This window comes from Anoplopoma fimbria, chromosome 13 (assembly GCF_027596085.1).
Source record: "Anoplopoma fimbria isolate UVic2021 breed Golden Eagle Sablefish chromosome 13, Afim_UVic_2022, whole genome shotgun sequence".
NCBI lineage: Eukaryota > Metazoa > Chordata > Actinopteri > Perciformes > Anoplopomatidae > Anoplopoma > Anoplopoma fimbria.
Genome location: NC_072461.1, coordinates 23313141 through 23336024, shown reverse-complemented (window position 1 = coordinate 23336024; position 22884 = coordinate 23313141). Strand labels below are relative to the sequence as shown.

Sequence of the window (22884 nt, the reverse complement as noted above, 5' to 3'; positions counted from 1 at the left end):
TAAAAAATTTGCCATGTGTTTAAGGCACAACAAAAAACCAACACATTCATCATGTTTGCCATCAAAATATGGGAGATGGTTTTCTGTGTCTGAAAGCCGATTCGATGCACTTTGCACTGAGATATGTACAGCAGGAGGGAGCTTGGCGCCAAATTAAAGCCGTTGATCGCTCTAACCCAGAGCCATCCCCCCCTTGCAGTGCCTCCCACAATTCACTCTTCATTTTTGTCAATGTGTGGAAAAAGGCTGACTGAGGCCAAGCGGTGACTCATATTCTCATACATCGAATCATTGTCACCAAAGCAGGAGGGAAAGATGGGAAGGCTTCTGAATTCAGAAAACGAAACAGTGGATTCAGCACTGCAGATCATATTATATATTATTTATATACATGTTTAAATTTCCCCGCTTATTTCAGGACTAAGGCAGGGTTTCTCTGACTTTCTAATCATAATTTTTTCTCATAACAAGCATCAGAGAATAGTAAAACTGTTCTCCGAAAGCAGTAATTGCTTGAATTTGAATCACAAAGTTATGTACAATGTCACAAGTAAACAAACTATATCAATCCCTGAAAAGCCCCACGACCCCATCTGTGCATCAAGGTTGAAAAAACAGCAAGGCCCCTAAGTACTTTCGCTGTTAGAATTTTTGCTAATTGTACATACAGCGCTTCAAACAGCGTTTCAGGCTCAGCGTGGAACCCCACCAGGCTTCTTCATGGGCACTCTGTCGCTCGTTAGCAGCTTGAGAACAAAGCTACAGTTGGGAACATATCAACGTTTTTTTTTTTTTTTTTTTTTTTCTTTAAGCCTGGTGGCAGTGCTCTAAATTCATCACATCCAAATGTCAGTGATGACACACGAAAACAGTTGGGCAGTGAACGGAGGACGGCTCCGCTTGTGGCTGCCTCCTGCTCTCCGAGTCAGAAGTGTAGGCAGATCTTACCAAGACACAAATGAAATCCAATAAATATCCACCTGTTTTTTTGTTTTTTTTTATGCCACCTTGTCTCGCTCTGTGACATCACAGGGCTTGCAGGAGTACGAGGAGTGGAAGTGGTACAACAATCCGACACTGGTGGAAGTGCTGGAGGAGTTCCCTTCCATCCAGATGCCCTCCACTCTGCTGCTCACCCAGCTGCCCTTGCTTCAGCCTCGCTATTACTCCATCAGCTCCTCTCCAGAGCTGCACCCAGGAGAGATCCACCTCACCGTTGCTGTGGTCTCTTACCGTGCCAGAGGTAAGGACCTACAAATCACTACAGGGCTCTCTAGGCATTAGCTAAAGTCTCTCAAAGGGTCTCTCAAAGGATCTTAAGGCTGTGTGGGTGTAGCCACAGCTGCTTTGGTATTTTTCTGCCGACAGTGAGGATGAACTTTTATGCTCCCACAAGGGTTTTAAGGGTCTGAAATTGGTCTTTTTTATGTCAGCGGCGCGGAGGCAATATGTTTTCGTGTTGTCCGTCCTTCCCGTCTATTCTCGTGAACGTGATATCTGAGGAACGCCTGGAGTGAATTTCTTCAAATTTGGCACAAACTTCCACCTGAGCTCGAGCATGAACATAATGGATTTTGGAGGTCAAAAGCAAAAGGTCAAGCTTGCTGTGATCTCATGTTTGTCCCATTCCTGTGATATCTCTGGAACCTCTTGAGCTGATTTCTTCATATTTGGTACAAACGTCCACTTGAACTCAAGGTTGAATTGATTAATTTGGTGGTCAAAGGTCAAGGTTATCTCATAAAACACAATTTAACACATAAAATGTATATCTAAAATGACATTTTGGACAGACATGGATGTAAACTACAACATGAATGGTTGGCAGAGGCCTTTCTTGACATCTCCGAAAACATGCAAAATAAACTCAAACCCTGTGGTTTCCAGTAAGCTGCATCTAGCAGTAAGTTATTACTCAGAAAGAACCAGTGAGTGCATACGCCGTATATATATATTTTTGCTTCCGTTCGGTTTATGCCATGGATAAAAAGGACTGTGCTGTGGCTCTTTCAAGGTTCCTGCAAAATCTCGAGAAGTCAAATGACTCAGCCTCTCTGAGAATCCTACTTTGGCTCAAAGAAAATTGATCGAAAAGTTATCTCGGAGAGCCAGTCTGCTTCGTAGGGGCAACCAGACCACGACTGTAATTACACGAAACGTAGATTTAGAAACACCTCAGGTAGATTCTATATCGGCACACTGATTCTATTTAGAGATATGAACACCAACACAAAAGAGTGAAAACGTTGCTGGTATACCAGTCCGTCTGACAGTGAATAAAATTCATTAGCTATTCATGTTTCAATTGAAGTGTTAGTGCATAATATATCACAAGGCTCTTATATCTCTATACCTTTACAATTAGCATCTATAGTACCCTCAGCCTGTCAAGCTGTCAGCAAACATTACCAGTCGCTAACACTACTCTCTTGCACTTGTAATATGTACTTGTGCAAACATATTACTATGATTGTAAAGGCAACGTTTGAATTACTGTAATTTTCCTTTAGAGGAGAGAGGGAGGGAGGGAGGGAGAGAGAGAGAAAGAGGAGAGAGACTGCCCTAGACTTGGAAAATGTGTTAGGGCCACTCTTCTCCTGTTAGTTTGTGCACTTAAAGAGAGTGGGAGGTGAAGAGAAAAAAGTAAAGTGCCCGCTTGGTAATAATCATCCCTTTCAGATGGAGGAGGACCTATCCACCATGGAGTGTGTTCGTCGTGGCTCAACAGGATAGAGAAGGGGGAGATGGTGCCGTGTTTTGTCCGAGGGTAAATATCACAATGTTGTTGTTTTTTTTTCACTGATTTTGGAAAATGTAATGTGGAAGGAAATTTTGACATCTTGGGTAAATAAACTAAACTGTTTTCGATAGCACTCTGATGTCTGCATGCTACTTAGCTTTTAGTTTTTAGTTTTCTAGTTTGTGTTTTTTAAGAGTTCTAAGGTTTAAGCAAATATGGGTGTGTTTGGAAAGTAGTGAGCATGCAAGAAAACACATTTTTTCAAGAATTAAAGGTAAAACAAATGGTCAATTTATGGAGTAATTATTCCTTTAATCTGAACCAAAAATTAAGAGGGGATTATGGGTCCAGCTATTCTTCACTTAGGACAAATAACTTTGTCTATAAACCTTGATTATAGAGAATATCCCCACAAAACCCCAATAAAACAGCGATTTGTCATTTTTACACTCAACAAACTAAACATAATGTGTTGATTAGTGGGCTTTAGAGGTACATGAATTTTGTTCATACACTTTTTGAACTAAGACAAGTTAGCAAGCTACATGCTGTATAGCTTCAATTTTGCATACAGACACAAGAGAGTTAAAAATCTTCTTCATTCATAATTGGAAAGAAGGTGAAAAAAGAATGTTTCCAAAAAGGTCAAAATATCACTTTAAGTAAAAATGAAGTTGTGGTCACTTTAAGGACATTTTTACATTTTTAATTCATTTGTTTTTGTCTATTGCCTTGCTTTAGTGCACAGTCATTCCACCTTCCCAAAGACAACCAAGCACCTTGTATCCTGGTGGGACCAGGAACAGGTATCGCCCCATTCAGAAGCTTCTGGCAACAGAGACTATATGACCTTGAACACAACGGTTGGTTGTTTTTTTTATTCTCATTCCTTATAGATGTATTTATGACTGCTTCATCTGAAGGCTTTTCAGTGGACTTTCACTGCAGAACATGAACCTGCAGAGATAATGATGATAAGAATAATAACAAAATCCAGGAAAAGGTGATACATTTACTCTTCTAGTAAAAATGCTGTCATATGCACCTCTGAGTAAGAATGGAATTCATATCAAATCCCTGTCAGAGATTTAGATGACACAAAAAACAACAGACTGTCACTTCTACAATCACAATTCAGAGGAATGAAGCAACACCGCTTGTCACGTTTTAGGAATCAGGTCGTGCCCCATGATCCTGGTGTTCGGTTGTCGGCAGTCTGAGGTGGACCACATCTACAATGAGGAGACCATCCAGGCCAAGAACAAAGAAGTGTTCAAGGAGCTCTACACGGCCTATTCCAGAGAACCCGACAAACCAAAGGTACTGGTGCTAAACTGTCCAAACTGTGTGTGGGTCTGCTTGTCACAACTCTCTTTTGACTGCTGTGTGGGTTTGAAATGAAAATCACAGAGTAGAGAAATGGCTGAATACAAACTGCTGTGGTTATTTAATTAAAAAAAATTTCCTTAGTCCCCTTTATGGCCTTTGCTTCCTTTGCTTTTCTGAACAAAAAGATATATAAAAATATACCGAGTATTAAAGTGGCCCTATTATGCTTTTCTATTTTTTCCCTCTTCTTTAGTGTATTATATATATTTTTGTACATGTAAAAGGTCCGTAGAGTGTAAAACCTGAAGTCCACGCTTAAAAGGAGTTACCCTCCCCCTCAGAAGCTCCTGAGCTCCTGAAACGGCTCTATTGAATTCTCTCCTTCACTTCTGTAACTTTATGAGGTCATAATGTTACAGAAGTGACGTAAAAGTCCTTACTTTGGCCCTCAAACAACAAAAGAGAGAGACGGAGCTGAAGCTCCGGAGGAAGAGTTTTTTTGAATGTGAAACGTTGACCAATCACAACAGAGCGGGCTAGCTGACCAATCAGAGCAGACTTTGCTTTCTGGGGAGGAGCAAGTGCTACAACGGAGCGTTTCAGAGAGAGGGTGAGAAGAGGTGCTGCAGGACAGCCAGGATGAGAAAAACAAGGAGGATTATGAGCATTAACGCATGTAAACACGTTGTAACTGTAACTTGAGATAAAAATATGCACCCGGAAAATAGCATAATAGGGCCTGTTTAAGGAATAATTTTCCATATGCATCCAACAGTCTTTCAGCATGCAAATTCTGCTTTATTTTACTTTATTCCCTTTCAGTCAGTGGTGTCCTAGTTGTTTTCCACATTATTTTCTGTCCTACCTTTCTCACACTTGACTTCTTCATGCACACTCATCTTTCCTCCTCTGCCTCTCTGTCAGAAATATGTACAGGATGTGCTGCGTGAGCAGCTGTCAGAGACAGTGTACCAGTGCCTGAGGGAGGAGGGAGGACACATCTACGTGTGCGGGGATGTCACGATGGCTGGGGACGTTCTCAAGACAGTCCAGCACATCATCAAGCAGCAGGCCAACATGACGCTGGAGGATGCGGGCTTCTTTATCAGCAAGCTGCGGGTGAGAGAGAGAGGAGAAACTTCACAGTTCACTGTTCACCTTTTAAAACCCCACTGAACAGATTGGACTGATGGTGTTGACAGGGAGGAGGGGGTCAAAAGTTTAAATCCTACATGAGCTTTGAGAATAGTAAATATGAAGTGCCGTCCGCCATTGCTGTGGTGCCTTTGAGCAATGCACTCGACACCCAGTTGAACAGGCAAGGTTCTACAGGGCAGGGCTAAGCATGGAGTTGCCTGAAAAACAGAAGGCGTGTTGAGTCACTATTTCCTGTGAAAAACAAGGTTAAAAAACACCCCCACTGGCTTATTTTTCATTTGTGAACTGAAGGGTAAAAAGGCTATAAAAAGAAGAACGGCACGTGTCACCAAGCCACCTATTAACACACTTACCTGTGTCGAATACAAATGGACTGAAGAGTTGTTTTTCAGTGCTGTTCAGTGAATCTGTCAAATGCAACGACTGCAGGCACAAAAACCAAGTTATTTTACATCCGTTCACCTAAAAATGTTTTATCATAATGTTAAGTAAGAAGGAAACATTTACAAAAATTCGAAATACTATTTAGTAAGATCCCGACAGTGAACAAAGAAATACTCTGAAACTATTATGTTTTATAATTGCAGGCTCTTACAGAGGAAGGCCATTCTTGCTGTTTATTACATTTGACTAAATTCTCTAATTTCTTTCTGTTTCTTTGAAATCCTGCCTGTCATTCACTGTTAAACAATATCCAAAATAATATCAATCTCATATTTTGGTCCCCTTCTCTCTCTTTCTCACAATCCCACCGTATCCAGGATGAGAACCGCTACCATGAGGACATCTTTGGAGTCACCCTGCGCACCTATGAGGTCACCAACCGGCTTCGTTCAGAGTCCATAGCCTACATCGAGGAGAGCAAAAAGGATTCAGATGAGTAAGTTGTTTGCGTCTTTTTTCCCAGTTTTTTTCATTGTCCTTACAGTCATTAAAAAAGGTTATTCCTATTTTCCATTATTGATGTGCAATAATCTTAGTAGATTCGTGATTCTCAGAGTGAAATATATTACTAGAAATCATAAGATTATGCTGTATCATTAAAATAGTGAGTATCTGCAGATGGGGACCATAAGCGCCAATGAAACAAACATATTGTGTCCATTACTACCACCCACGTTAGCTTTGGGCCAATAGAACCTCTGACATGATCGTGACACATCATTCATCAATCTGTCATCAATCCGTCACTTCACTCAGGCCACAACGAGAGTATGTTTCTGTGTATCACTATAAAAACAGGTCTTCAGTATTTTGGTAGAACATTTTTAGAATACAAATGGTTTCAATTGAAATAAGAGTCGAGATGCTAGTAGGCATATGCTTAATCAGCATAAAGATCATGAGGGGCTCCGTCGAAAATGTTCTACTTTTTACTAAACACCTGGATTAAAAGATATCTTGTATGCATCATTAACATTTTAGCTTTGAAGACCTGAAACCCTGACCAATCGGAGCAGACTGGGCTTTTTCGGGTGTGGATCTTAAAGAGACAGGTGTTAAAACGAGGCGTTTCAGGCAGAGGGTGAATACAGGAATATTTAGATGGACAGTATTAGAAAAATAACGTACTTTTTGAACATTGAAGCATGTAAATATCTTCTAGTAGAAACCCAAAATACAAATATGAACCTGAAAATGAGCATTATATGTCTCCTTTAAAAAAATTGAACGTCATTCAAATGAAACCAGAAAATAACCTGCGTTCATTTATTCCTTCCTTCATTCATACATAATTTATTTCCTCCTTCATCGGTTCATTGTTAGTCACTTTGTGTAAGAGTGGATTTTATGAGGCATGGTAATGTCTAGTCTGTACACACAACACAACACATAAAACTAGGATCACTCACTTGACTCGTCTGCAACAGCTCTGAACTGCGTGGGATGCTTAAGATCTATGATGTGTTTTCTTATTTATTCATCTTTTTTTTATTTTTTTATTACATTTTTTATTTATTTTTCACCAGCCAGCTGGATAGCTCATATTTTAGATAAGGCACATCCCATTTTGATTTATCTCAGCCATCGAGATTACAAGAGCAGCTGTATCTCCGAGAGACGTTTGTGTAAGTAACTCCAATCTGCAACCTGGAGTTGTTCGTGACGCGGAAGTGTTATCACCCCTCGTTTCCGATGAAAACAGAGTGGGTTACCATAGAAACCCCCGTGGAGAAGGGGCCTTTAAACTAACAGGATTAGAGTGAAAGCGAGTGGGTCTGTTCCATTTTTTGTTTTTGTTTCCGTCGTCAATTGTGCACATTCAAGATTAGATACTTCATACCCTTGCCATGAGAGCAAAACAAGGGCCCTACATATCCACTATGGCTCATTAAGCACCAACATAATGCATCACAGACGATGGCTCCTGTGTGGATTGTCACTTGAATTTCACATTTGGCCATCAAAGCCCCTGTTCGCTGGATGAGTAATGACTGTAACATCTCTATTTCCATGTCTGTTGCTCCCTCTGTCCTTCTTTCTGTCTCTCCTTCTGTCTTTCTCTCTCTCAGGGTTTTCTGCTCGTAGGTCTGCGAATCGGGGGCTTTCTGACAACGACGAGTTTGAAGGACACGGCAACGCTGGTTTAAAAAAATACTGTGCCAATTTTTGTACTGTAAAAAAAAAGTGTTTCTTTCTTTCTTTTTTTTATACCACTTTATTGTTTTCTGTTGGGCTCCGCAATTCTGTCCGTAGCAAGTTGGAAATGTTCTGTTCTCTCGTTGATGATACTTCCAAAAACTATAAATTGATCATTTCGATTCATAATGTGTGCACCTAGTGTAATGACCTGCCTCATTGTGAATGCATGACCAAGACGAGAATATACTCAAGAAATATAATATACTCTGTGTTATTGTTACAGTGAAAAGGCTTTCATTGAGGTTTTATATTAACGAGGAAAAGTGTGGCATCGATAACAAACACAGACGTTTCTGAAGAACGAATAAAGTGGACTTTATGTTTCAGAGAAGAATCAGGGCTGGTCGAATATATTTGGGCTGTATTTTTTTTATAATCAAAGGCTTTAGTTTTCAGGAAAGTTCAAAGGGGAGAGATAATTGAAAGATGTACAGGCATGCGAAAATATAAACTTCAAGATTTTTTTGCACGCAAATCTGCCGTGTTGACAGGTCGCCCTGAACTATGAAAACAGCGATTCTGTCACAGCCTGAACTAACATATTATCTAGCTCTTCACTGGCAGTTCATCAAAATGCATCAACCTCTGTGCCAGCTCTCTTTGTAGTGGCCTGTCCATACTCTCCCTAACATCATAATGTTGTCATGCTTGCCCAACCCACAGCAGCTGCGTTGAGGAAGAAGTCTGAACCCGAGTCGGTACATATTTAAAGGAACTCTAAGTAATGATAAAAATGTAAAAACTTTAAACTTCTTCAGGGCTCTCAGATTTTAAAAAATATCTTAATACTGTAGTATTGACTATAATGCCAAAAATAAATCACTGTGTCGAATCACATGTTTTTAAAATTATAGATAATTATTCAATAATTAAATTATAAAAATTTAAGTTAAAGGGTAATTTTTGCTGTCTGAACGCGGCCTTAGCTTAGCATAAAAAGTACAAAAAGAGGGAAACGCAACAATATATCCCCACCAGCGTCATAAATATTAACGCATTGTTAGTTTAAGCCGTACAAAAACTAAAAGTACAAAGAAAACTACACACATTAGTCAGCTTTAGAGGTGCTGGTAGGTAGAGTTTGTTATATTTGCATAGAGCCAAGCTAACTGTTTCCCCCATTTCCAGTCTTTATGCTAAGCTAAGCCAGGCCTTCTGGCTTTAGCGTCATATTTACCGTAAAAGCGATAGCGGTATCGATTTTTTTCTCATCTAATTCTTTTAAACTATTCCTTTTAAAAATGACATATCTCTGTAACAAAACACCAAGTCAAGCTAACTTCGGTTAAAAAAAAAAATCCCCTTTAGCACCCTGTGCCGCCCAGATCTTATCTGACAGCTCTTGAGCTTTTCCAATTTGCATTTATCAGCGTCATAACTCCTCTGCCTCTTGCCTTACATTAACTCCTCTGCCTCTGCCTACACACAGCACATCCAATCTTTCTCGTGTCTCTCTGCATGATTGTGTGCAAACCCCCACGGCTCACACGCCAACCCTTTCACTGTGACCTGACACCTGCTCAGTAGCATCAGCATGCATGTGCGTGTTCGCGCATGCACGTGTGCCATAGAAATCACCATTAGTGTGCGCCTCTTTATATGCGTAAAAACATGCATGTGCTCAGGTGTATGTTTTATTTTCTTTACATGATTACTCTGCTTGTCGTCTGTTACCTTGTCCAACTGGTCAGATTTTAAAAATAAGCATGAATTCGTTGCTCTGTGAGTCACACAAGCCTGAAAATGTAGTCTTACAGATGGTGTTTTGGTGACAGGAAACTGCCCACGTGGCGTTTTTTTAGTTTTTTTTTATCTCGGCAGTTCAGTTCTATCGTAAATTAGTTCCAGTGAAGTTTTTCATTCAGGGAACGAAATGCAGACGCGCTGCCGCTGTGGTCATTCGCTGCTTTCCACTCAAGTCAGGGTTGTAATTTGGATATATATTCGTGCAGGGGGGGCCACGTTGTGTATTGATCACCCACTCTGCAGTAACCCGTGGCTTTTCTTGTCGGCTTCTGAGTCTTGTTTGTTTCCCTATTCTCTGTCTTTGATTCGAAATTAAAGATAACTGTTAGCATGATTAACGGATTTCTATGTGATTTTTAAAAGTTCCTTCACAGCTGCCGAGAATATGTTTTGGTTTCTTTCGGCTGTTTTTTTTTTTTCGTTTTTTTTCATTCTGAATCAACTATTTTTACTGCTTTTGGGGGGAGAAATGGGTGATTCCCAATGCCCCCCAGTGTTGTTCATTCTGGATGAATGTCGCCACTGTATAATTTGCTTCAACAAGATTTAGTTTAAATGGAATGAGAGCCGTCAAAAAAAATGTCTGTGATGTAAAATGTGCAGCAGGAAAGCAGTTGATACAAGACATAGCTTCTATATATAGCTTCTATAGATATATATTCAAAGACAAAGTATACGATATAAAAGAGTACCACTTCGATCTTTTCTAAGAATGTATTTTGATTATGTAAATGAGCACTATGATTCTGCTTAATTTAAAAAAAAAAAAAAAAGAACAAAAAAAGGCCTGTTCTACGGTGTCTCTCATATCCTTTAGGTATGGGGATAACACAGCAGCGGCATTAAATACATGCATGGTGATCTTCTCTCTCCTGTTCATATTTTAAAAAGCTCTATCTATTTACCAGCACTGTGTCAGTCCGTGAGACTGTATTGTGAGGTTGTCCGGCCTTTCTCACGAGGCTTTGGATGGTTAAAAAAAAAAAAAAAAACCTTCTCGAAGGAGTTTTTTTCTTTTTCTGTGTTTGCATATCGCTGCTGCTATGAACAACTCTGATCCGATCAGCCTCTGCTCTAATGACCTTTGTTGTAATTGATTGAGGATATTCCATTTTAATGCATCAACTGCAAGGACTTTGCATTTACTTACAAATAAAGAGAAACATTTACAGAATATGTCAACACATTTGCCTGGTTTGTTGTTCTTGTTTATATAGGGGAAATGGAAAAGGTTTATCCCTGCAGCATGACTCCGAGCGGTTTTTTTTACAGTTTGAAGGTCAGATTTTGAAGTTGATACAAAGTTTTTTTTCTCTTATCCTCCCTGACAAACACAGTCACGCCAAACGAGCCATTTTGCTTCCCCTCCCCTCCCTGCCTCTGTAAGTGTTGATTGTCTAGTCGGCACTCTCATCGCCATGGAAACATGTCAATAAAACAAGACAGCCCAACTTTACACCAGCACTCTGATTGGTGATCTGCTATCTGGAAATAAAGCAGCGGCCTTTCTAATTAGCCCAAAGAGTTTGACCCTCCCATTGAGCAAGATAGGTTGCATGAACACAAACCTGCTGCTCACATGTGATTTTTCACTCACAGCACATATATCAGAACACCACTTTGAGTCTCAAAACAAAGCAAGAAATTGGTTAAAGGCAGCCAAGTATATTTTTCCTCAGTATCACCATTACTCAGCATGGTTCATGGGAAGAAGTTGGCCGTGGACGTGCTGCTGCCTTCTGTGCTGGAGGACGATGACGCAGAAGCAGAAAGTGAGAAGCTGCAGCTGGGAGAGGTAGGAAGCTGACCATCCAGGCCAAGTTCTGCTTTCAGCAAGGGGGGAGTGTGAACAACCAGGTAGGTAGGTGGAGACTTGTTGGACTAGTCGGGCAGATTTCCACAAAGTCTCATTAAGACGTAGGAGAGAGACTTGGTGAGAATCCAAAGCATGTTCTTGACCTGCAAGGGTTATTTAAAAAAACATTAAGGGGATAATTTTAGAAATGGAGGTCTCTCTCTCTCTCTCTCTCTCCATTTCCAGAAACGTCTGAGCACTTTCCTTGCCCAGAGAAAAGGAAATACAGACTCAAAAATACCTGTTAAAGACCTGCTATTTTCTTTTCATAAATCGCTCTTTTGACCTGTGTACGTGCATGAATTAATTCAACAGAGGGGACTCAGTGTCACCCTGAAAGTCTTCCCCTTAATTACTCTCATGTAGTTTAATCACAGGGCTGCACGCTCTACAGTAAGTGTCAGAAATACAGTGTAAAAGCAACCCATTTAGTCGTGAAAAGAACAATATATGGCATGGCCGACTGAGAAATGTAGAGAACGTATCGTAGGCCTAGAAATAAAGGGGATTGAAGGACAGCAAGAACTGGATATAAAAGAGGTTAAAGGGAGGTGTGAAGAAAGGAGTAGGAGGGTAGGTAAGTAGTTACAAAGGCTGGAAGCTCAAGGAGACACATTGATGGACTCGCTTGTCCACCGTGTAGGTATCAGTTTTATTCTCCCGGTAGTGAATCGTTCCAATCTCCTCGCTCAGGCTGAGTCACGACATCTTACTTTCTCTCATTCTCCATCCAGCGGAGAGCGAGCCGGACAGGGGTCGATGTGCGTGGGCCAAAGGACCGACGCTCGAGTCCTGACGGGAATGTGCTAGACGGAGGTGAAAGCGAGGGTGAAGAGGAGGAGGAGGAGGAGGAGGAGGAAGAGAATGAAGAGGAGGAGCTCGGAGGAGAGGAGCGTGTGATCTCTGATGAGGACTACGACACAGACTTGGAGCTCGGAGGTAAAGAGGAGAGAAGATTAAAAGGAAATGGGGTGTGATGTTCCCTCTTATGTTTGACACGGAGCATTTGGTTCTGTTATTTTCTGTCTGAAATCATATCTCGTACCAGGCTCCAGCAGGGTTTTTTTAAGTGTTATGACAGTGATTCTTAACTTGATCTCGATCAGAACAGCAGAGCTCTCCTGTCGCCCCATGCGCTGATCTTTTCTCCCTTCTGCCTCTCCATCTTCTCAATCTCTAAGTGATTCCAGAAAAAAAAAACACAACAGTACCTCCTACGTGTATCTGCCCACACATGTGAAGCCCTGTTCTGCATCTTAATGATTTCATCCAAGTCTTTTGTGTCAGGCTTTTTTTTTTTTTTTTTCATCAGAAGTGAAAACCATCTGGTATGAATGATCTCCCCCCTGACAGGGGGTGAGATCGGCCACGAGGGAGTTTTTCAATATCACACTCAAAAAGGTCCTCCTCCATGGGATCATCTCTCCTGATACAAAGAGGTATTGATAGCGGACAATTGAGACAGCTATTGTCCATATCCATTTTGCAGATAAGGAGGAGGCGTACGACCCGACGGGGCAGACGAGCTACATGGAGGCGTGTGAAGCGTTACAGGTGGCGCCTGCCTCTTACTTCCTGCGGCACATGAAGAACAGCGAGATGTCCATGATGCATCGCGGTCTGGGGCCTCAGGTACTTTAATCACCAGTTAGGGATTGTATGAAAATGGATAAGAATTGTGGGAGGATCTTTTTTTTTTTTTTTTTTTTTTTTTGTCTGACTTGTTGGTGAGAGAAGGGGAGGGTCTTTTATTTATTTATCTATTTTCAGTCCAAATGTATATTTTTATTTTATATATTTCAATAATTTGTTTTATTTGGAGTCCAGGTGCGGAAAAAAAACTGTTTCAGTGTCTATCAGCTGCACTGGTATCTGTGGTCAGTTCATTCTTCATTAACAGTATTGGTTTATTTAGTTTTCACTCACTGTCACCACTCTAATAGCGTCACATTTTTTCTGTGATAAAGCTCTAAAAACCTACCATACACAACAGAAAGATAAAATTAGCAACTACCTGGTGAACATTTTGGCAAATTGAGCAGCTAAATGTACCAGATACATTCCCTAAGGAGTTGAGTAAGTGAACATTTGACTTATTTTTGCAACCCTCTCTCTTATAAAATGACATTCCCATACAACTGAACTGCTTCCTCAGTTACGTTTCCAAGTAAACATATTTGGTGCTTGATAAGCATGTTTGTTATGTTATTTAAGTGATGGATGTTAATGAAAATGAGTTAATGTTGACTCTTGGTTTCATGCGACAGACAGCAGTCTGCTGGGCGAAAGTCCTGAGTTGACCCAACCAACGACTCTGACCTCCTTATACGAGTCCGCTGACAGAAGCATTTATGTCAAAAACTCATTTAATCTTGAAAAAATGTAAATTATGTGAACTACATTTTTAGGACATAAGGTTGACTTTTGCCAGTTGGCGACAAACATGACTTCAAAATAATTAGATCTTTTGAATTTTTTCACTGTAACTGTTAGATTTGTATATGAGCAATTGTCTAATAAGGTCACTTTATCACTAAGATGATAACATGCCAATATTGTGCTCACAACTTGTTTTTGCTGCCCCCAAGTGGCCCTCACTTTAACCTCTAGGAAGGTATTCCAATTCAACCTGCCTTCCTGAAAAAGATCTTCAAATATTTGAACTTTCTCTCTCTTTTCCAACACCATTTCAGCCCAGGCCTGTGTTTGGTGAATGACTCATTAATTCAAAGTCACATTCCCCTCCAAGGGATTGCACTGATCATGACAAAGTCTGGGGTGCACAGTGTCAAGTCCAACGCAGCCGAGCTTCAAGGACACTTTATTTTCCTTACAGAAATAGATCATGCATTTACATATCTTTGCAGTACACTTTACATATAAAATTGCATAAATCGAGTCCATTGAAGATCTTACCAGTACACATTCAAGTGGAGAGACCTTCACACCTTTGAAGAGAGGGAAGGCTGCTGGCGTTGATTTGGACTCAGTGAGAGCTCATTATGCAGAACTGAATTTTAATTTACCTCAAAGGGAAGCATTCTTATTTATGATCCTTAATGACAGCTAATGCGCTTCACCTTGTGACCCATGTAAATGGACCTTTATTATACGGTCCTTTTGAGCATCGGACCCAACATAAATATTGTGTCTACATGTTTTTTTTGCTCTCATACAACCCAAAACACACACACACACACACACACACACACACACACACACACACACACACACACACACACACACACACACACACACACACACACACACACACACACACACACACACACACACACAGATGTACAAAGACATAATCAAATGTTCTTTTGGCAGGTTTACACTAAACAGAAATCCATTTCTAAATGTTGTATTTAATTAATGGATCTTATTAATAGCCTGTGTAGAAAAAAATGCTTTATTTGCTTTTTGCCAAATACTCCAGAAAAAGATAAACATCTAGTATTTTTTTATACTTTAACCCTATATAGCTTCATTTTAAGCCCACAAGTCAATTTTAATTAGATGTCTATTCAACATTAAATCTGTGTAAAAGCCCTCCGTGGTTGTACATCTGTGACTGAGCGAAGACTACATCCTCTGCAAATGTGAAAATGCATTGCCTGGAGCTCTTAGCAACCGAGGCTTGACATTTTTACAGGGTTCCACTAGTCCATAACGCTGCAAATGAAAGTTGATAAAGTAAATCCATTCCCTAACAAGCCATTTCCCGAGGTTTCAGCCTCAGTAACATCGGTCAGACGGATACATTGGATTTTAAATAAGTCTTCACCTGTCAATCACAGAGAGTAAAAGTTAAATAGCAAAGTGCAGCTGCCAAAGGTTATTTGTATAATGTCTTGCAGATTGATAGGCTTCTCATATCTCAGAGAAAGATATTCATCAAGCATTGGAAAACACTATATTCTTCTGCTCTTGTACTTCAAGTTAACATAAGGCTTCAGGCAGCCAACTTTCTCATTAGCCGTGCTAGAAACTATAATTTTCATGTTCTGCAAGCTTCATTTTTTGACCCACGCCTCCACACAGCTCCCTTCTGCTTCATTTGTCTTACGCAGGTTTAATATCCCCCTCTCTCTCTCTCTCTCTCTCTCTCTCTCTCTCTCTCTCTCTTGCTCGCTCTCTGCCCACCTGCATCAGTGCATCTACTCTTTTTAAACTGGAATACAGATTAGAAAAATATACTGCAGCGAAACAAACAGAAGAAATTCACGTTGGCTGTGTGTTTGCAGGGCACCAAAGCACTTGCAGTTCCCCTGGTAACCAACACTTCAATACTCAGGCTGAACCTGCGAGATAATTGGATGGAAGGAATGGGCGGAGCTGCTATAGCCGAGATGTTAAAAGAAAATTGTTACATTACAGGTGGTTTTTACTGGAAACTCAAGCATGCACACATTTTCTCTTCTTTTTTCCCTCACTCCTTCCTTTTGTCGCAAAAGTGCCATCCCCCACTCCCACACTCATACGCCACTCTCACCCCAATTATACTCAATATATATCTGGGGTCTCTGTTCAATATTTGTGCAGTTCAAGGAAACTATGAAGGGATGTATGGAGAATGACTCCTGTGAGTCATGCGGGCTCTTTGGGGTGGCAGTATTTTATACAGCCTTTGTCATACACCACTGTTGAACTTCCAGGGGTCATCCAATTGTATGAATATAAAGTATAACAGAATATATGACAGAATATACTTCTTTTCAAATGAATAAATATACAAAAAATGCATTCGTAAATGCATAAACCATAGTATTGGACAAAACATAAAGTTCTGACCCGATGATTGAGCTTTATGAAGAGCTTTTGAACCACTTTAAAATGGAGTGCTCTATATCTCCCTCCCATGGGGCATTTCTTCCAAAAAGGAAAGATAGCATGTGAGAATTATATGATTACAAATATTCACTATCTTCTAATGAAGCCAAACAGAAGAAAGGGAAGGAATGACAAATACAAACTTTTTTGTGAAACACATCATAAATCAATTACCCATCTTTTTAATTGTGGGAAAACTCTACTGCACTTCTTCTCTTTGGACCCTCTTTGTCACGGGGAACTCATAAGCTTCTCCCGCCACATATTGTTCATTTAACCGACCTCTTTTTCTCCAAACATAACCTGCGTGCTTGTGTGTTAATCCCAGAAGTGGACCTATCCGACAACAACCTTGGGGATCATGGGGCCAGAGCCTTCGCCGGTATGCTTAAAGAGAACATCAGCCTGCTGAGCCTCAATCTGTCAGGAAACCATTTCACAGACCGTTCGGCTGAACACCTCGGCCCGGCGTTGATCTCCAACGCCAAGCTACAGCACCTCGACCTCAGCCACAACGCTCTGGGAGATCGCTCAGGTAGCAAAGCAATTAGTTAGATATAGTAGAGGTCACATATTTTCTGTGAGGCCTTACCCTTTCAAAGAACGAAACAGTACCCATGGAGACAGTTTTTATTAGGTCGATATTAAAGATTTACAGTGGAGATACATATTTTCACATACTTTGCATTAGCAGCACCAGAAAACTGAACTTCAGGACCCAGATTTTAGAGATGTGAGGAATGAGACGACAATGAATCCCGTTACTTTATACAGAGATCCCTCCGTCTCTGTGCTTTCTAACAGACGATTGGCTTTTGCACTTCAGATTAACTTAGACCATGTAAAAATAAAAAAAACACCATGTATATGGACACTTGTTAAAAGGCATGCAGACACTAAATCATTACACACAGATGTCGTTTTTGAACATCTCAGGCTCGTGCATGGGCCTGAGGTCAGCGCTCGAAGTTGAAAGGTGCTAAAGCTTAAATTCATAGCATTAATATGGCAGCAAACAACAATTTGCAGACTTGAAACTAGCAATTTAGCTCATAAACTCATGTTGACAATGTTTACCAAGGTGATATTCAATTAAGAAGTAGGGTCATTTTCTCAGACTTCTATACAATCAGACTTCTTTTTGCAAACAGAGGTGTGGCCCCCTACTGGCCATTAGAAAGAATACAAGTTTAGGGCACTTTTACACTGGCTTCACTTCTCAGACTTGGAGGTTGCCGCCTGTTGCCTCCTCACGGTTGTCATCACAGATACAGCTAAGCCAGCCGCTAGAAGCTCACAGCGCTGACAGAGCTAGCAGTCTTTGGCTGAGGGGGAACCGTTGGGTGGGACAGGGTATAAGCGGTAACCGCCCTATGAGCGCAGTGTAGAGCGGCAACCATTAGCTAGCATGTAAACAAAGTAGAGAGAAGATTACAGCACACACAAGGGGAGATACATTCCTTATCCGCTCAGGTAGACATTACTCCACTAGATCATTGCAACTAGTTGTTTGCTGGTTTATCAATGCTCTGAATTTCAAATTTTGCATCATTCAACTTCAGACAGTTAACAAAATTGGAAGCACGTTATCGTCTAAAATATCATTGTATGCTGCAGCATTAAGATTTCCATTAAATTTCCTTAAATCACAACAATATTTGGATGGATACACATGCAGTAATAAAGACCTTCACTTTTGGCCATATACTGATAAGTTAGACTGATAATTCATTTTCATAGATTTTATTTTGTTGCTTTTTTACCTCAGAGAAAAAACATAAACTTCCCATGTATTCAAGATGGCTATTCAAAGACGAGACAAATGTGCATTTCAGATTAGCACCATCTTTTAAATGTCATGACTGACATAATAACTAGTTTACTTCTGTGTTCTTCTGTTTCAACATGAATGACAGACTATGAATAAAGACCATTTTAGTAAGGAGTTGCTAAAAGCAGCTGTGTACGTTTATGCAAAGTTATCTTTTCTGCCACGTTAAATGATAAATGATGGTAAATGAATATGCATTCAAGCCCTCTAAAATTGACCAAATACTATCATGAGGGCAGTATAATTTAATATATATATGCGATTACTGGTATCTACTATCATTGGACTATCATATCTACAGTCCGGTGACTGCTTAGCCTTATCGCTAAGCAGTCACAGGACAGCAGGCAGCAGCAGACTGTGGCATTCAAAGGTCAAGAACATTTCGCCTTCATTAAAACCTCTTTCAATTATCATGTGGTTGAGGCACCTTGCGGAAGAATGGCAGACCCGGATGCAATGATGTGGTAATTCAAAATAACTGTCTGTGTGAAAGGGGACACCACCATGTCTCAGTGTCATGTGAGCGGCTATGATTCATCCCCTCATATTCAATTTTTATTTCCTCCACTGCTGAAATATCAAAGGACATCCTCGTGCTTGTTGAGCGCACTCTTCCATACAGTAGGGAGGAAAGTGTACCAATCAAACACTCTGACATTCATGCTATGGTTTTATTGCTTTTTCCATCAAGAAAAAGTAAAAGCATATTTTCTTTCTATGATTATGAACCCACTGAGTGCTGTGCACATTCTTATCCCCGTGATAAAATGGGTGAGATGATGATGGGGATGGTTCTCCATTTTGAGTTTTCTGCCTCACTTACTTGTGCTTTTTAGGCTGTGAAAAAAGACAATCACACCATCTTAGTGGAGTCCCAGAGAGTGTAGAAGTAGTTTTGATTTGAATAAATACTTCTTATTAGACTTTCTTACCACTAAAATATATTTCATTTTAGTTTGTTTCCCAGCACCAGTCTGAATGTGAATCATTTTCCACAATCAGATTTCCGCTATTTCAGAAAATGTCACAAACACTTACAAACTGACTTATAATCATGGTTTACACTCATTTTGAGCAGGTTCTTGTAATTCACTGAGGATATGAAACACTTTGTATAATATATTCATATTGTTGTCATCATTTTCTTTCTTATTTGTTCACATCCCAAGGCCAAAACCTTGGAGACTCTCTGTCAGAGAACACAGGGTTGAGATCACTAAGTCTGGCCTGGAACTGCATTCGAGGGAGAGGAGCTGTGATGTTGGCCAATGGCCTTGGGGTAATACAACCTGAAATCAATGTTTCAAAACATTACATTACCTTTTTAACTCATGCAAGACAAAATAAGAACTACAGGTAATACTTTGTAAGGGAATAAATGAAAGAATCATACAGGTCAAATTCAGAACAATAATTATGTCCGATTGAATAGCCCTTTTTAAAAACCCGAATTTGTGCATACATCAAGTATCAGTCATATAGTGTGACATTATTATTTATGGACATTGATTTATTGCTAGAACAGCCTCCACTCTTCTTGAAAAGGCTTTCCACAAGTTTTTTTGATCAAGGCTGCAGGGATTTGCTCCCCTTTAACTACAAAATCATCAGGTTGGACCCTGATGTTTGCTGATAATGCCTGGCTCACAGTCCAGTTCATCCCAAATGTTGGATTGGATTGAAATCAGGGCTATTTGCAGGCAGGTCAAATCCTTTAACACCAAACAGGGAAAACGATTTCTTTATGGAACTGCCTTTGTTCAAGAGTCCATAGTCATGTTGAATAAGGAAAGAGCTTTACTCAAACTCTTACCACAAAACTGCACTATTGTTTGATGTATCATTGCGTTCTATAGTGTTAAGATTTCCCTTAATTTGAAATATATTCTGTTGACACTGTTTTGAATTTGTAAACAAAGCGTGCATAGTAAGGAAGGAATATAGGTTATTGTATATCATAACATGGCTAACTTGCTTATCCCAGTGGTCAGTTGTTCATTCATCATCTCACAGCAGTGGAGACAGAGTAGGAGCAGTCTGTCTTAATGACCGAGATGATCAAGGGGACACTGATCAGTAAGCTCCACTGACAGTTCTGATTGATTGTGGTCTGAGAGGCTGATTACATCAGGATCTATTCTGCTGCTCTCTCACTTTGAATCAAGGTCTTCCTTTGGTCCTCAATTAATCATGTAAGAGAGCTTGTTCAAGTTTTACTTGTTATTGCATTAGACAATCTTTACCAAAGACTCATTCTTTTCTCTTTTTTTTTTCTTTAGGGAAACATTTTCCTCAGAACAGTGGATCTGTCTTTTAATGGGTTTGGTAAAGAAGGAGCCATTGCTTTAGGACAGGCTCTGAAAGAGAATGCTGTTATGGAGGAGTTGAATGTGAGGTACGAGACTTTGTTATCTTGGTATCTGGTAATTAGATTGTTTTACTGTAAATGAGTTAAAAGCAGCAGAGGTTTGAAGTTCAGTTTAGATCATTCTTTCCTAAATCACAAATGAGAGTGTTATCTTGTTTAGTACTGTGAGGCACAACTAACAGAATATAACCTCTTTCTGTTTCACTAATAAATAAAACCAATAAATGTTTAAGTGGCGGTAACCCTTTTTTTTGTTAAGGCTATACCATTAACAAAGTTTGAACAAGTTAGTTTCTTTAGCCTCTCTTTTTTAACTTCTCAAGCAAAACAAAGCTTGCCTCACAAATTCCCAGTCATTTGGGCTACGTGGATGAATAATGCCATTTAAACAAATAACACTTTATGATTGCTTCCCTCACACTCCAACACACTTTTTTCATCTGTTCTCTGTATTTGATTCTCGCCACAGTAGCAACCGAATCCCCCCTGAAGGAGCCATCCACCTAGCCATGGGCCTCAAAGTAAACAAGACAATCAAATCCCTGAATGTAAGCTGTTGAGAGATTGGTTCTAGCGTCAAAGACAATGGGGGGCATCAGTGGATAAAATGGGATAAATAAATGGATCACTGTTCTTTGTTTTAATGTCAGAACACTAGCAGGTTTCTCAGGGGCTCATCTAAACTGCCTGAAACAAGTTACTGATAGATGAGAAGTTATGGTGAAAATGAAAACTGAAATTGAGTTACAGCTTGAGCTTTTGAAATTGATTAAATTAGCAGTTCTGAATTGAAAATAGAGTTTGGGTGTGTGGTGAAATATAAAAGTATGAAAACTCACTATGATCTGCGAAAATCTAGACAGTTCAAGATTCAAATTTGTTGGTGAAAAGTATCAAAGTTTATAAGGTAGGTTAGGCTAGCTGGTCTAACAAAGGAAAGTTTTCTTGTCCAATTTATGTATGCAATTTCATCATTAAATTCACTTCTAGACGAGAAATCACGTGTGTAGATTTTTATATTTGCAGATATGTGCCAGATTTCTTGGCTCGCATGAGTTGCCAGGCAACCAGGGAAGACACCAGGAAGTTCTTAGTCCCAGCGAAGAAATAAACTCATCATATAATCCCTCTTAAATGGTGAATTGCCTTTTTTCCCTAAATAGGGAAATGCAATTTGTTATTTTTGAGCTTAATTTGTCAGGTGGATTTCGCAACAACTGGACAAAGCCAGGTTTACAGTTTCCTTCTGTTTCCTGTCTTTATTTACATTAACTCTCTGCCAGAACACCAATTAGTGTGTTTACCCAAAATGCTGAACTATTAAATATGGCTGTCTAATAGGAGGCTTAGGGAGAGAAAGTCTATTTAAAAACACAATAATATCCCTAACAACTTATTTCATCATAATCTTAACGGCGGTAAAACCAAAGTAAAGAACCCAATCTGTGGAAATCTGGACGTACTCTTACATAATGTTTGTCTTTGACCAGATGGGGAGGAACCCCATCCAGAATGCTGGGTGCTATGGGATCCTCAAGTCTCTACAAGAAAACCCAGATTCCGCCATGGAGAAGTTAGACTTTTCGGTAACTCACATATTTCACACATATATCCATTAGACTTTCTGTGAATTATCTTCTTTTCAAACTTAATCATGCACTTTTCTGTATCACTCTCTGTAGGACATCACAGTGAACCAGGATTTTGAAGATTTGTATACGGCAGTGAAAGAAATATTCCCTGTGCTTACAGTAAATCATGGGGGCAGAATTGGCGCATTCAGAAAAGCCAAAGCTTGAAGAATTTTACTGTAATTGGTGTACTTTCATGCCAGGAAATATGGAAGGAGTCTTGTCAATGCCCTGTGGACTTTTTCATCGACAGATAAACGAAAGGATGGGTGCATGCAAGGATATCATTTTTAAAAGATGTTATTTTTAAAAAAAGTAATCAAAGCATATTCCTCTGAATAAAATGCATTTGAATCAAATAAAACTTGTTAAATACCCAATCAATTTAAAATGAAGATTATTCAGAGATATTTTGTCCGTTTTCCAAAAGAAACAGTACTGCATGTGTGAGTGCTTAAAATATAGTGTTTTAAAGTCATTGAACATCGGCATACAATACAGGTATTGAGTATGATTCTTTTTAGGTATGATATGATTTGATGTTATATAATGCAAGTGGGTAGAATGATGGAGAGCATCAGAGAGCACCGCATTGTGTATGAAAAGATGTGAAAGTGGGTTGCACAAAAAGGATTTAAGTACTGCATGACTAGTCTAATAGAGAAAACCGGCTCTGAAAGAATGATCCACTGTTAGATAAGAGACCTGTTTACTGCAGCGGGACATCTCAAACTGTGTTAGATA

General features: G+C 39.8%; 2 protein-coding genes across 2 annotated transcripts in view; both read left to right on the top strand.

Moving 5' to 3' along the window:
* The window catches only part of nos1 (nitric oxide synthase 1 (neuronal)), a 34251-nt gene extending 26446 nt beyond the window's left edge, over positions 1 to 7805 (top strand). The window contains exons 23-29 of the mRNA XM_054610497.1: positions 1033 to 1243; positions 2680 to 2767; positions 3482 to 3603; positions 3912 to 4060; positions 4994 to 5188; positions 5989 to 6107; positions 7741 to 7805. Of these exons, the coding sequence (XP_054466472.1) occupies positions 1033 to 1243; positions 2680 to 2767; positions 3482 to 3603; positions 3912 to 4060; positions 4994 to 5188; positions 5989 to 6107; positions 7741 to 7756 (900 nt within the window). The 3' untranslated portion in view covers positions 7757 to 7805. The remainder of the gene's footprint in view (positions 1 to 1032; positions 1244 to 2679; positions 2768 to 3481; positions 3604 to 3911; positions 4061 to 4993; positions 5189 to 5988; positions 6108 to 7740) is intronic.
* A 3425-nt stretch (positions 7806 to 11230) lies between these two features.
* Positions 11231 to 22367, top strand: lrrc74b (leucine rich repeat containing 74B). The gene is made up of 10 exons (XM_054611697.1): positions 11231 to 11411; positions 12206 to 12410; positions 12961 to 13103; positions 15722 to 15854; positions 16636 to 16842; positions 19311 to 19420; positions 20421 to 20536; positions 20979 to 21057; positions 22000 to 22095; positions 22192 to 22367. Exons 1-10 carry the CDS (start codon positions 11313 to 11315, stop codon positions 22306 to 22308), a joined length of 1305 nt encoding a protein of 434 aa, XP_054467672.1. The 5' UTR covers positions 11231 to 11312; the 3' UTR covers positions 22309 to 22367.
* Positions 22368 to 22884: the final 517 nt, after the last annotated feature.